The sequence below is a fragment of the Protopterus annectens genome, chromosome 3.part1, assembly GCF_019279795.1.
Source record: "Protopterus annectens isolate FY-2018-M chromosome 3.part1, PAN1.0, whole genome shotgun sequence".
Classification (NCBI taxonomy): Eukaryota; Metazoa; Chordata; order Ceratodontiformes; family Protopteridae; genus Protopterus; species Protopterus annectens.
The window spans coordinates 68,602,616-68,616,457 of record NC_056732.1 but is presented as its reverse complement, the minus strand read 5'-3'; the positions used below and the strand labels follow the sequence as shown (position 1 = coordinate 68,616,457).

Sequence of the window (13,842 nt, the reverse complement as noted above, 5' to 3'; positions counted from 1 at the left end):
TAACCCCACAGATGTAGAGAGAAGCTGCAGAGTGACTATACAAATTGCTTACTGTCTTTCTTTGATGTATAACCATTTTTTTAGAGAAAATGTGTTATATATGTTTGTGTTTTAACACAAGGGTTTGTAGGTGATTGTTTCAAATGGATGCTAAATTGTTGTTAAGGGAATTTGTGATTGACTTTATGTTTTAAAATGTTATTTTTTTAATATTAGCAAATGTTGGCCATAAAAATGCATGTGGAAGCTTTGGTCAGACTTTTTACATACTGCTTAGTGTTTTTTAATTATGAAATGGCCAGTATTAGAAAAATATTTCATTTTATACAGTGAGAAAAATAGTTCTCTGTCTTTATTTAAGGTGCATTCATTGTTGAAGGGGATATTTGTTTTGTCCCTTCCAAACAATATGAAAACTATGTAGCTGATTTTCAGTAGCATTGGTCTAATGTCATAATAAGCATGACAAATAGCTAGCTAGCTATAGTGAAGTGGGACAGGTACTTACAAAAAGGAACTTTGCTAGTGACACTGGATAAAATAGACTAAAGTTTTTTTATCTTCTTTACTGATCTGTAAATATTACAGTACAGAAAACTATGTACAAATCATTGTATATAATCTATATCTGTTATATTCTGTCTTGTTTTCATTTAAGCAGCTTATTTCAACAATTGTCACAATTCATCTTGGGTACCACTTTCTTCTTTTTTTTCTACACTATTAAATTGCACAGTATAATTTTTTATCCTTATTAGGGTATTATTCTTTATAAAAAAGAATATAGGCTCATCAGTTGGCATTTTCCTATGTACTTACATTACATTACCTTTTCCAGTTACCGCACAAACAAATGTCTACATTTTATCAAAGAAACAGGAAAATAACATTTTATCTACTCCTTGAGTTCATTAATCCCTGTTTATTCTGTTGCATAAAAAGGCATGCTAGATACATTGTTATTCATTATCTTAAGATATTTTGATTCTGCCCTTATGTTACCAGCAAACTCATCATATTGGGATGTTTGCATATTGCATGTGCTTCTTCTTGCATCCTCAAAGTCCTCTTCAGAATACAGGTAATCATGCCTAATCTATTGCCATTAGACAATATAATGCTGTAAACAATTGTCTGTCTTCCCTATCATTCCCTACTTTTTTTAAACTGTGTTATTTCTTCAGAATCCCTTGCATCGTTTTCCTCCTAAACAAGTGTGGTCTGTTTCTATCCTGTCAATTACTGCTTATGACTCTTTTCGAGATAGTATACAGAGTGCAACATTGGCATATCACTCTTACTCCAGTAAATTTAACTTTCTAGTCCATTGTGTCACAGCTATTGTCAAACATTTTACCCAGCCTACCCACTGGAAAGTGCAACAGGGTAAGCATGTCTTTTGTACATTTCTTTTCTTTTTACAGCTATAGTTTGAAAGACCACCAACATCATACCAAGTTCACTTTTTGTGTAATCTTTCCTTTCTGATATTGACAGTTGGCAAAGCTGGCATCCACTCATCTTCATTCATCTCTTGACTCAACTTTATTAAAGCATCATGGCACAAAACTACATATTCTGTGATTCCTTATCAAGGTCAGCAGATTTCATATGTCTTTCTCCTTATTATAATTTCCCAGTAATTGCTATAAACCACCTTCAACTAGATTCATCATATTGTAAAACAAACTCTAGACTTCTTTATTTTCTGTCATTGTAATAATATGCTATAAAATGCATGCATTTTCATGCCAGTAACATATTCAGTAATATTAGTAGTTATCACCATATTAGCACCACATTCAAATCATATTGATTTCCTCCTTCACAATCTGTTAAACTTGTGGCCCAAAAATGTAATATTGTCATTCCTAATATTTAACATTGTACCATCAAACAGTAAGATGTAACAGTCTAATAAAACAGCCTTGAAGTTTTCGTTTGAGGTTAAGACTTCCAAGTTTTGAACATGCTAAGTACATAATATTTTCCTTATCATTCTGGAACACTTGGCAGATTTAACACTTTCATGACCTGTATTAAGTAACGGTGATGGCACATCCAAAGATGCTTTTGACCTAAATGTGTGGCTCCGCTTGAATATCATTTCTCAAATGACAGTATTACCCATATGATAGCTGTACACCCTATAGCTCTGTAGCAGCTTCTCAATATTTAATATTACATTATGGAATACTGAGGTGTTCATATTCTGATTAAAACTTGCATAAGTAATCATTACTGGAATAATTTAAAAAGTTAACTGTTTTATAGTGTGGGGGCTGTACTAGCTTTCAAACAAGTAAGAAAATAAATGAAATAGATCCATATGTTGCTTGCATTATCATCTTCATGGTTATTGTCATGTTCCTGGCATAAAATATCAAAATTATTAATTTCAGTTTAGATGCTGTTGTAAAAATGTCTCAGTAATGGCCCCACAAACTTGAGATCACTCCTAACTATAAAGAAATCAGTCTCACCAAGCTACAAGTTCAGATAGCAACACCAAAAATTCCTTTCTGATGAACCCAAGTGTAGGCGCTTCACTAACCACAGCATCACGTGAAAACCCATACCCACATTACACCTCTCGCAGTCCCTTTACAAGTACTGTGTATCCAAAGATTCTTAGCCTCCTTACCTATTTCTATGCCATCAGACTCTTCGTAATACATCGTCAATGTCTAATCATCTCTCCCTCCATTAATCTCATTCTTTTTCTTCTTTCCTTTCCCACCTGCTCTTTTTTCTACCATTGCATAAATGCTGCAACTGTATACAAATATTACTCAAATTTATCATGGTATCTGTAAGATTTTGTATCCTCACATATACTCTTAAAGCATTGTGTATATTGTATTGATATACAATGTTTTTGCAAAATAATATGCTACTTTTGTACTTTTTCCGAGGTTAAACCGGAGAATGGTCCTTGTGGATCAGCATTGTACCCTGATTAACAAAGCCAAATATATAAATATAGTAAGTTTCAAAAATAAACCTAAAATTAAAAAAAATGCTGTGGTCAGTGTCTACAAAGTCAACCAAGGATCCACAAAAAAAAAAAAAAAAAACTGAAAAGAAGCTGTAGCTAGTTAAGCACTTCTGTCCCTACCCAGTACGTCATCCAAAAATGTTGATATCACTTACTGAAGATACTTAAAATATGAACAAAAGGAAATGAATATCCCCCTTTATTCAGTTTAGATTCAGTAATTCCAGTAGACCGACCATTTCCGTACTTCAGTAAAAGTTTATCTTAGAGTAATAGTTCACAGTTAAACAGAAATATAAAATCATTATTAGATTGTAGTTTTCAGATGGTGCCTTGGTTTAAAATTTTGTAATTGTAATTGCTTGGTTATCAATTAATTAATTATTTATTAATTTATTTTAAATGTATTTAAATGGAGAATGTTTATAGTTGTGCTGTTAGAGTTCTGAAGAAGTTTGTGTTATTAAAGCGAATGAAAGCGCTAAGCTTACTATTTGTGTGGTAGCAGTTGATTAAGTCTTTAGTTCACATATTTTTTTAATAGTTACTTTGTTTTCGTTTAGTTGCGGTGTCTTTTATTTTCTAGAGTTTTATTTTTATCTCCATTAGACCTTAATGGCTGCTACCACTTCTAATGGATCGAGTTCATTTGCAACTGTTGTTGCATCTAACAGCGAATCAGAAGAATTACTTAACCTTAGTGTTCATACTGTTCCTGAGGAATTTGCACAGGTAACAAGCAGTCTGAATGCTGCTATTGATAAAGCTCAAAAGTTATTAAGGATAACTGTGATTTCCAAGGTTTCCAGCCCCTCCATGCCAGTTTTGGTATCTTCTGATCAGAGTAGGAAGGCTTCTACCAGTAGTTCCGGCAGCAACAGTACTGTGATAGCTGAGTTTAAAGAAAGCGACATTTTGGACTTGTTGAATGACAATGCAGTTAACCCATTTGCCAAAACATCACTTTTTACTGATATGCAAGATTTACCAAGGGAAACTAATAGTTTCGGCTGTACGGCTTTGAACTGTAAGTCTTGTATTTTTCAGCTAGAAAAGAAGTTATTCAAATTGCAGTAATTAGAATATGACAATTTCTATTTAGAAACCTGTATTGACCGCAAACAAGTGCTGTTTGGCCTTCAATGTTATCGTTTCTCTAATGAGAGCATGGAGACTGACTATATTTATTCAGAGTTTGTTGAATTGTATAACAACACTGGTACTGAAGCCTTGAAATTGTTAATCAAGTTTAATGCTGTTAAAATTGATGCGCTAAAACAAGAAGTTACTGAACTGAACAGTAGAGTTTTAAATAATGCCAATTTTAGCAATTTTAAGGGATTATATGACGCTATTCAAGTTAAATTACAGAGACACGTTGCTAGTCTTATTACTAGAAAGAGAAATAAGCTTGCTCGTGATTTTTCATCTTATGCTAATAATTTAGCATATATCTTGAATCCCAAAGCTGCAAAAAATACATCTAATAATAATGTTAAAAATATAAATGTTAAAAACGCTAACGTTAATTACAGTAGTAGCATGCACGGCACATTTAATCAAACAGCTGGTGACCATTGTAATAACAGTAATGGAAATTCAGCTGTCAACAGTGGTTTAGGAGAAGACTGCAGTACCCAGAATGTTTTTAGGAGAAGACTGCAGTACCCAGAATGTTGTCGATACTAATAAGAGTTCAGCCAGTTATTCTTTTCAGGTAGAGTCACCCAAGGGTGCGAACAATATGAACAAAACAGGAGTGAAAGGGAGAGTAGGAAACAGAAGGAAGGGGGAAGCAGCGCAAGAGATTGTTCCCCCATATACTATTTGTAACCTTAGTGATTTAGTTCTTAGTGATACTCAACAGAAGGTCTTAGAAAAAGGTTTTTCCTATGTTCCCCCTGTTAAAGCCCCCTTGGTTGACACAATAGTAGATTTTAAACTTTATACCAGGAAACTTAATTTGAAATACTCCTTGGATGGTATTGAAATTGTATCTAGTAATGACTGTAAGAAACCTAGTAATATTAATCCTATGCTGATGCCTACTTTAAATGTGTCTAGTGAATTATGTGAGAAAGATTTTAGAAAAATGTTGTTGTTGTTCCTTCTGCTTTTCCCGGTTAGGAGTCATCACAGCGGAACTTCGGTCCGCTAATGATTAGCAGTAGATTTTCATGGTGCCGAGGTGCCAGCTCGATGCCCAACCTTCAACAAAGGCACACCCATTCACGCATGTGTTTTGAACGCCACATGACTATGGGGAGGACATGCAGACTCCACACAGAAGGTGCTCCAGCCGAGAGTCGAATGGGAGAACCTCTTGCTGTGAGACGACAATGCTGCCGCTGTACCACCGCGGAAGATTTTAGAAAAATATGTAACAAAAATGATGGTAGAAGAGTCCACTTTGATATGAGGGAGTTAACCAGTTTAAAGGAACTCAGACAAAATTAGCAGTACAGATATATGAAAGCTGATAAAGGCAATGGACTGGTCATTATGAAGACATCAGAGTATAAAACTTGTATGAAAAGTTTATTGGATGATAGGAATAATTATCAGTTGGTTAGTAAAGATCTGGTTAGAAGAAATGTTAAATGCATTGATGACACCTTATTGGAACTGTTGAATAACAGTTATATTACTTTAGGCACTTTTGAATTTTTTTTAACTGAGGAACCAGTTTTAGACTGCGGTGGTGGTGCTGCGGCAGCAGTGTCGCCTCACAGTAAGACATTGCCCTGTTCGATTCTCAGCTAGAGCGTCTCCTGTGTGGAGACATGCGTGAATGGGCGTACCTTCTTTGAAGGTTGTGCGTCAGGGCCGGCAACTCGGCACATAAAAATCTACTGCCAATCATTAGCAGACCGGAGTCCCGCTGTGGCGACCCCTAACCGGGGAAAGCCGAAAGACACAACAACAACATTCGGCATACCAAAAATCCATAAAGATTATATAAATCCACCATTTAGGCCTATAGTTTCAGCCAAGAAAGGTAAGACAGTGACTATTTCACATTACTTGCATTCTTTGTAAAATCTCTTGGTCACTACTACCCCATATTTTATTAAAGATTCTTGGTAATTTTTAGATCTTTTGAAGAACTATATTTTTCAGGGTACTGAAACTTTTTTGGTAACAGTGGATATAGCATCTTTGTATAGTCTGTAGACCAGGCCATAGGCATAAAATTTGTTAGAAACCTCTTGACGAACCATTCTAAAATGGGTGAAGTCTCTGTACAGTCATTTGTATATTATTGGATTTAGTTTTAAAAAACAACTTTTTCCTTTTTGATGGGATGATATACGGTCAAGTATGTGGGATTGCCATGGGTGAAAAAGTTGCACAAGCTTTTGCAAATTTATTTTTGAGTTGGTGGGAATTGTCTGTTCTAACAAAACTTCATGGATTTAAACATATCACTATGTATAAACATTACTGAAACAATCGTACACAAACTAAGAAGAAAAAAAGCAAGCAACCGGTCTGCCAACCACAAACTGTTTATTGAATTGAGTGCTTTCATCAGGCGTTCGCCCCAAGACTTCTTCAGAATAAAAACGGCTCTAACCAACTTCCGTTTAAAATAGCAACCAGTCAAGTCACATGTATGAACAGTGCTAGAGTATTGGTTAAAAAATAAGAGGCAAAACGTCATAAATTGAATGACAAATACATATAAAGCCTATTTTTGAAAACTTTAAAAATCAAAATTGATCAACCCTAATCAAACAATGTTTAAAATCTGTCAACATATGTAGACTAAAAATTGAAAAATATTGTCAACATTATACTATATGTGAAATTCAGACTTTAATTTTAAATAACTTGAAATCGACACTGTTTCATTTAAACCAGGTTTGCTTGTAGCATTGCTTCTGAGCTGCCAGAGTAGTTCTTTGTATTCAAGAAATAACTCCATTGGCCCGTCCCTACTGTTTTCATAGCAAACTTGTTCTAAAACAGCAAACTTAAAGTTGTGATTTGGGTGATCCGCTATGTGCTTGGCAAATGCATTGTTGCCATTGCCCTTCCTAATATCATAATCATGTTGGTAAATACGTTTATTTAATGTATTGATAGTCTTACCAATGTAAAAACATTGACAGTCCTGGCAAATAGCAATATATACAAGGTGCTTACTTTGACAGTTGAACTTTTTATGCAAGTACACTTTACCGTATCCACTAATAAAAATAACATTGGTCTCCAAAATAAAGGGGCATTGTCTACAATGTCCACATTTACGCATATAACCCTCTTTTTTGGCAGTGCAATTGTGTGTCAGAAGACTCTTTTAACATGTATCCCTCCTGTGTATAATACAAGGTTTGTCCTGAAATCTTGATTTACAAGTGTCATCAGTAGTGAGAATTGTCCAATTGTTAAACAAGATATCTCTAATGCTGTAAAAAAGAGGGTTAAAAGTAAGAATCATGGCATAAGTATGTTTTTAACCAATACTCTAGCACTGTTCATACATGTGATTTGACTGGTTGCTATTTTAAACGGAAGTTGGTTACAGCTGTTTTTATTCTGAAGAAGTCTTGGGGCGAATGCCTGACGAAAGCGTTCAATTCAAGAACAGTTTGTGGTTGGCAGACCGGTTACTTGCTTTATTCTTATGTATAAACGTTACATAGATGATTTGTTTTTTATTTGGAATGAAACAACTGATGAGCTGAATAGCTTTTTATGTGAGATCAACAGCCATGCATGTGGGTTGAAATTTGAAATGGGTGCTTTTGGGACTAATGTGCATTTTTTGGATTTGAATATTAACATAGATACCAAAAAGAGAAAATTTACCAGTACCATTTATAGGAAGGATACTTATACAAACAATTTCCTTCATTTTGATAGTCAATATCCTTTATATATGAAATTGAACTTGGTACATGGTCAATTAATCCGATTAAGCAGACTCATTTCTGATGATATTATTTGTATTAAGGAAATTGACAAACTTATTTCCATGTTTTTACATCGAAGGTATCCATTAGATAAACTGAATAAAATGAAGGTTGAGGTACTCAACCATAGAACAGACAAATTCCAACCAATTTTAGTTAGTGGCTTCACCCCCAAAGTAAAAAATCAAGGGGAGAATACTAAAATGTACTGTGCTTTTGCTAACCCCATTTGTGTGGACTGTCAGGATGTTAGAAGGGCCATTTGCAACAACTGGAAGGTTATTATTGGCAATAGGGATTTGGCCAAGATAGTTGGTAACCATCCACCATTTATTTATAAAAAAGTAGCTAGTGTTAAATCCATGCTAGAAATAGGGGAATATTATCCAGTGTCCTCTAACCTTAAAGGAGCTGTTGGCACATATCATTGCCACAGTTGTAAACAATGCAGATATATTGACTTTTCTAAGAGTATTTATTTTTCTCACATTCAAAAATTGATTACTAGTAAAGGCAAATTTAACTGCAAGAGTTGTGGTATAGTGTATTTAGCCACCTGCACAACTTGTCACAATTTTTACGTAGGCAAAACCATTAGAGCTTTGTATAAAAGAATATATGAACATCGTTTAGCCATCAGAAACAAGGATATTAATAATGCCTTAGCCAAGCATGCTATGGAATGTCTTGATTTTAAGAAATTTGTCTTTTTGTATTGGATGGTATTAATATGATACTGTTTGTTGGTAATTTTAATGCTGTCTTAGAAATTAAGGAACTTAGATGGCAGGTATTTCTTAATGCAGAAGTATTTCCTGGTTTGAATGGCAATTTGAATGTTAAATGCCTTTTGAATGATAGGCATCATTATTAAATTGTTGTTTTCAGATGGTGCCTTGGTTTAAAATTTTGTAATTGTTTGATTATCAGTTAATTAATTATTTATTTTAAATGTATTTAAATGGAGAATGTTTGTAGTTGTGCTGTTAGAGTTATGAAGAAGTTTGCGTTATTAAAGCGAATGAAAGCGCTAAACTTACTATTTGTGTACTAGCAGTTGATTTTGAGTCTTTACTTCACATATTTTTTTAATAGTTTGTTTTCGTGTAGTTGCGTGTCTTTTATTTCCTAGAAATATAAAATCACTCATACCATTCCCCTGCTGCGTTGTTAAATAAAAACATTTTCTCTCGCTGTCTCTCTAATGTGTGACTCTTGATGTTTTTTCTTTCTTCTGCTTCCAGTGAATCTGCAGTCACACAGCTTTTCAGTCCCTATATACTCAGTCTGCTTAAAAGTAAATTGCAGAAATATGTGTCATTCTTGTCTTTCTGGCATGATGTAACCCTCAATGCTAGAAATAAAAGTACAATTTTTCCTGTAGAATGTATGAAATATGATTGCTTTTTCACTTTTTTTTTTTTTTTGCAGATACCTTTATGGAGACAGTGTGCTGGCCATGGAGATAATCCTGTGATATGGGTAAATAGCTAATTTTGTTTGTTACTCTATATGAATAATGCACTTGGCTTGCCTGTCTGAATGCATATTTTAGTTACTAGCAATTTGCTAATTTAGAAATTTGTAATTTTGTATTCTAGAAATGTAGATATAGATAATTGTTGACACTTAAATTCAGGAAGGATTATGAAAATAAAAGAAATACATTCTGTCAGCAGTAAAGTTCAGATATGAATGCTATAGTCATTCAAATTTATTTCAGATAAGTTAAAAAAAATGAAAATGCAGATTGCAGTCATATTGCAGAAAAATGTACAAGGGCCAGGTTGCAGTTAAATGGTTTTGTAAGGATTATATTGAGCTTGATTTGTTGTAGTTCCATTAAACCATAGTGACACTTCCAGATGTCTGTAGGATCAGCCTAGTGGTGTTTCTCTAAAGGTCTAATATTCCATTTTCATATTTACATTAATAATTGTAAAACCATGTTGCATACAAGCTAATGAATTATATCATCTTGGAGACTGTGATGCTCAGTGCAGCTGCAGTAATATCTGACCTCTGTCTAATGAAGCTGCAGAAATATTAACACTTGTTCATTTGTTAATGGTGCATGTTATCATACTTTACATATTTCTGTAAATATTTAAAAAATACAGCTTACTCAGAATTGCTTAGCTTCTTAATGGAAGCTCTCAACAAGATGAACAAAAGAGCTGATGATATATGTAGCTTGAGTGGTTACTGACCTATTGCAAATTGTTTACAAACATAAAAATTAGTATTTACTCTGTTTAGTATATCTTACACAATCCTCTTTAAGACATGTAATGTAATTAATACCACCAATGTCAAGCTGAGGTTGTGGTGGACATTTTACTTGTTATGATTTAGTAGTGCATACAGTTCTAGAGATGTAAACATTTGTTGTACTGTGAGTTTACAACTTAGGTTCATAGGTAGGTACTGGGCTATCTGCCCAAGGGCATAAATTAGCCCAGCCACGTTGTGCGGTATTAACCACCGCTTTAGTTAGTTCCCTATGCCCTTGATCTAGCAGCTAGTACCCTTGGCCCCTATCTAGTAGAGCTGTTGGTGTGATCCCTGGTGCGAACTTTCTGTTACCCATCCACTCGTCAAGGTTCCTCTTGAAGGGTGATAGTGAGGGGCTCTGTCTTATGTAGATCGGGACCTTGTTCCATAGCAAGGGAAGTCTTTGCGAAGGGAATCTGTCCCTCTGGCATGTTCTATCCATTGTTGTGCAGAGGTTTATATCCCTAGAGCGTGTAGCTCGAGTAGATTTGGTTTTGCTAAAATGGAGCATGTTCAACAGTTCTGGGTTGGACATGGCTCTGTATGTTAAACAAAGATTGCATCTGAGAAGGCGGTATGCAACAGAGAAAAGCCTTAGTTTTTTCAGTCGTGCTGCATAGGGCAACTGTTTGAGGCCAGTAATCCTCTTAGTGAGGTACCTCTGTGGTTTCTCCAGCTGCTGGAGATGCCTAGCCAGGTACATTCCAATTGGTGCATTGTACTCAATAATGGGTCTGATGAGGGAAGAGTAGAGGGGCACCACTACATCCTTAGATCTTGATGCGAACCCTTTCGTGATCAGATGGGTCACATAGAAGGATTTTCTAACTACCTTGGCAACATGGTTATCAAAGGAAAGCTATCTACTTGGGTCCCTAGATCCCTTATTACTTCTTCAGATTTCAGGGGCTTACCTCCTGTGTGGTAGTTCGCGGTTACTCTGTTTTTTCCAAAGGGTACTACTACGCATTTTTTAGCATTTAGCATGAGACCATGGCTTTGACACCATGCATCAGTCTCATTAAGGCCCTTCTGGAGGATATCCTTGTCGGCCGGAGACTCTGTTATAGCACCCAGTTTGCAGTTGTCCGCAAACTTGGTCAGCCACAGCCTTTCAGTGCTTGCCTGTACTTCTGAGAAGTATATGCCAAACAGGAGGGGCCCCAGGACAGAGCCCTAAGGCACACCGCTCATTACTGGTCTGGATTCGGACATAGATCCCGCTACTCTTACTTTGTGGGATCTGTCTGAGAGCCAGTTGGCGATCCATCTTGTGATGTAAGGGTTTATGCCCAGGTTGGTGAGTTTATCAATAATACCCGAATGGGGAATGGTGCAAATGCTTTAGCAAGGCCAAGGTAAGCCATGTGTAACTACTTTTCCTTATCTATAGCCTGAGTAACTGTCTCAAAGAAGTCCACCAGGTTCAGGCGGCATGATCTGCCCTTGACGAAGCCGAACTGTGTGGGGTCAAGTGTTTGGAGGTTCCCAATCTCTCCATTTATGAGTTCCATAATGATTCGCTCCATTGCCTTACAGATCAGACTGGTCAGGCTTATTGGTCAGTAGTTCCCAGGGTCAGTTGTGGGCCCACCCTTGTGCAGCGGAACCACCGTTGCTGTGCGCCATTCTATGGGCTCATATCCTGTTGAGAGGCTGATACTGAACAGGGTATTTAGATGCGGGGTTAATTCATTTTGGAGCTCGCGTATGACACAGCCCGGGACACCATCTGGTCCCATGGAGGCAATGTTTTTAACTTTAGATAGAGCCTTATTAACCAACGTATCAGTGATAATTGGAGTTACACAATCCCCTGGAATAGTAATAGGCCCTGTAGGTGGTGAGGGGGGGGGGGGTTTGCACTGAACCTGTCAGCCAAGATGTTGGCAATGTCAGTAGTGGGGTCAGTGTATTTTGTTCCATTTTGTACTAGCTCAGAACAGACCAGAGCGTTGCCGTTTAGGTTTTTGACGTAGCCATAGAAGGCCTTATGGTTATCCTTGGCAACTTTCTTTTCGAAATTGGCTTTAGTTGACTTGATGAGGGCCCTCAATTTCTTACTAATGCTGATCAGGGATGATATTTCTACTTGAGATTTGGCCTTTTTTTTGTATAAGTCTCCTCCTTTTATTGTATAGTTTGCTTATGGCCGGGGTCCACCAAACTGTTTTTTTCTTGCTTGAGGAAGGAGTCTTGGTTTTATTTGGGATAGCACAGTCCATGCAATCCTGAAGATATATATAAAGTGCCTTGGTGTAGGATTCTGCATCCTGGATATCATTATCCTTATGCAAGGGAATAGTGAAGCTTTCCACTTCTGACGCAAGTAGTTTGAAGTTTGCTTTGGAAAGGTTTTTTACGATGGTTTCTTTGACTGGGGGAGGTGGAGAGGTGAGGATGTCCAGGGTTATCAGTTTGTGGTCTGATCTGACCAGAGAGGGAGTGATAACTGGTGTGGTACAATGGGCATCCATATTTGTGATGACTAAATCCAATATGTTGTCCCCTCTAGTGGGAGAACATGCCAATTGTTCAAGGGCATTTGAATTTATAAATTCTATGAACCGCTGGGTAGTTGAAATCACCCAAAATTATGGTGTTGGGTAGGACCTTTATATTTTCCAATGTCTCAAGTAATGCTGAGTGGGCATCTTGGGACATGGTGGGCGATCTATAACAGGCTACGACTTGAAATGTGGTTTTGCCTGCTGATAGTTGCGTATGGATGATCTCTGGGGCATCATGCTGCGCCACTGATTTTCCTAGAAAGCTCATTGGAGGTGGCAACACAACTTTCCAGAGCTTCACTCATGATAGTTATTTCAGAAGAGTAATCCAGTTATGACTATCATCTTGGTGACATATGAACCAAGAGTGGTAGCCCTCTCTCTCTCTCTCTCTCTCTCTCTGTTAATTTCCAGTGGCTGGAGACAGGTTTCATAGAAACAATGACATTTGTTTACTTGATTTAAATGCCTTTATTAAATTTACAATATTTATATGAAAACATGGGCACACATACATTTATATAAAAGAAAGCAAACCATTGTACACATTTTCCTTAGTTTCATGCATTATACATATGTAATTTTAATAATTCCCATTCACTTCAACATTACATAAACTACACAAATCCCGCCTTCCCTTAAATATGACCTCTTCTCATGAACATTCTTCTGCATCTGTTGTTCACATAGCTTCCATCTCTTTCTATGTAATTTGCTCCTGCTCTTTTATAAAGACCATTTCTCCAATTATTATTATATCTCCTTCACAATATTCGATACTTTGCTTATGGTTGGTTTAGATTTTGATTTCCATTTTCTAGTAACTGCTTGTTTTGGCAGCCAGTAGCATTAAACTTAGCAAGGTCTTATTATGTTTAGGTAAACCAAATCTTATTTCCCAGCTCAAAAGAATCATTTCCTTAGTTACAATCATTTGCTTTCCCAACATTTCTGACCAAGTATTCTGCAGGGAATTTTTTAAATCTATCAACTCATCAATTTCCCCAAAAGCAGGATCCCAGTTACTTCTCTCTTCCCATCACACCTCCAGCAATTGCTATCTACCTAAAGAAAAATTCTTTGAAGTCCTGCTTTGGGGTATAAATATTTCTGCTACCCATTCTTAAATCCTACTAACCTG

The 13,842-nt window shown here is 36.3% G+C and overlaps 1 protein-coding gene across 3 annotated transcripts in view; it reads left to right on the top strand.

Moving 5' to 3' along the window:
• The window catches only part of NTAQ1 (N-terminal glutamine amidase 1), an 868,727-nt gene that overhangs the window by 512,517 nt on the left and 342,368 nt on the right, over nt 1-13,842 (top strand). For all 3 annotated transcript variants that reach the window (XM_044066586.1, XM_044066585.1, XM_044066583.1), the window contains one exon: nt 9,349-9,399. In XM_044066586.1, coding sequence (XP_043922521.1) covers nt 9,349-9,399 — 51 coding nt within the window. The remainder of the gene's footprint in view (nt 1-9,348; nt 9,400-13,842) is intronic.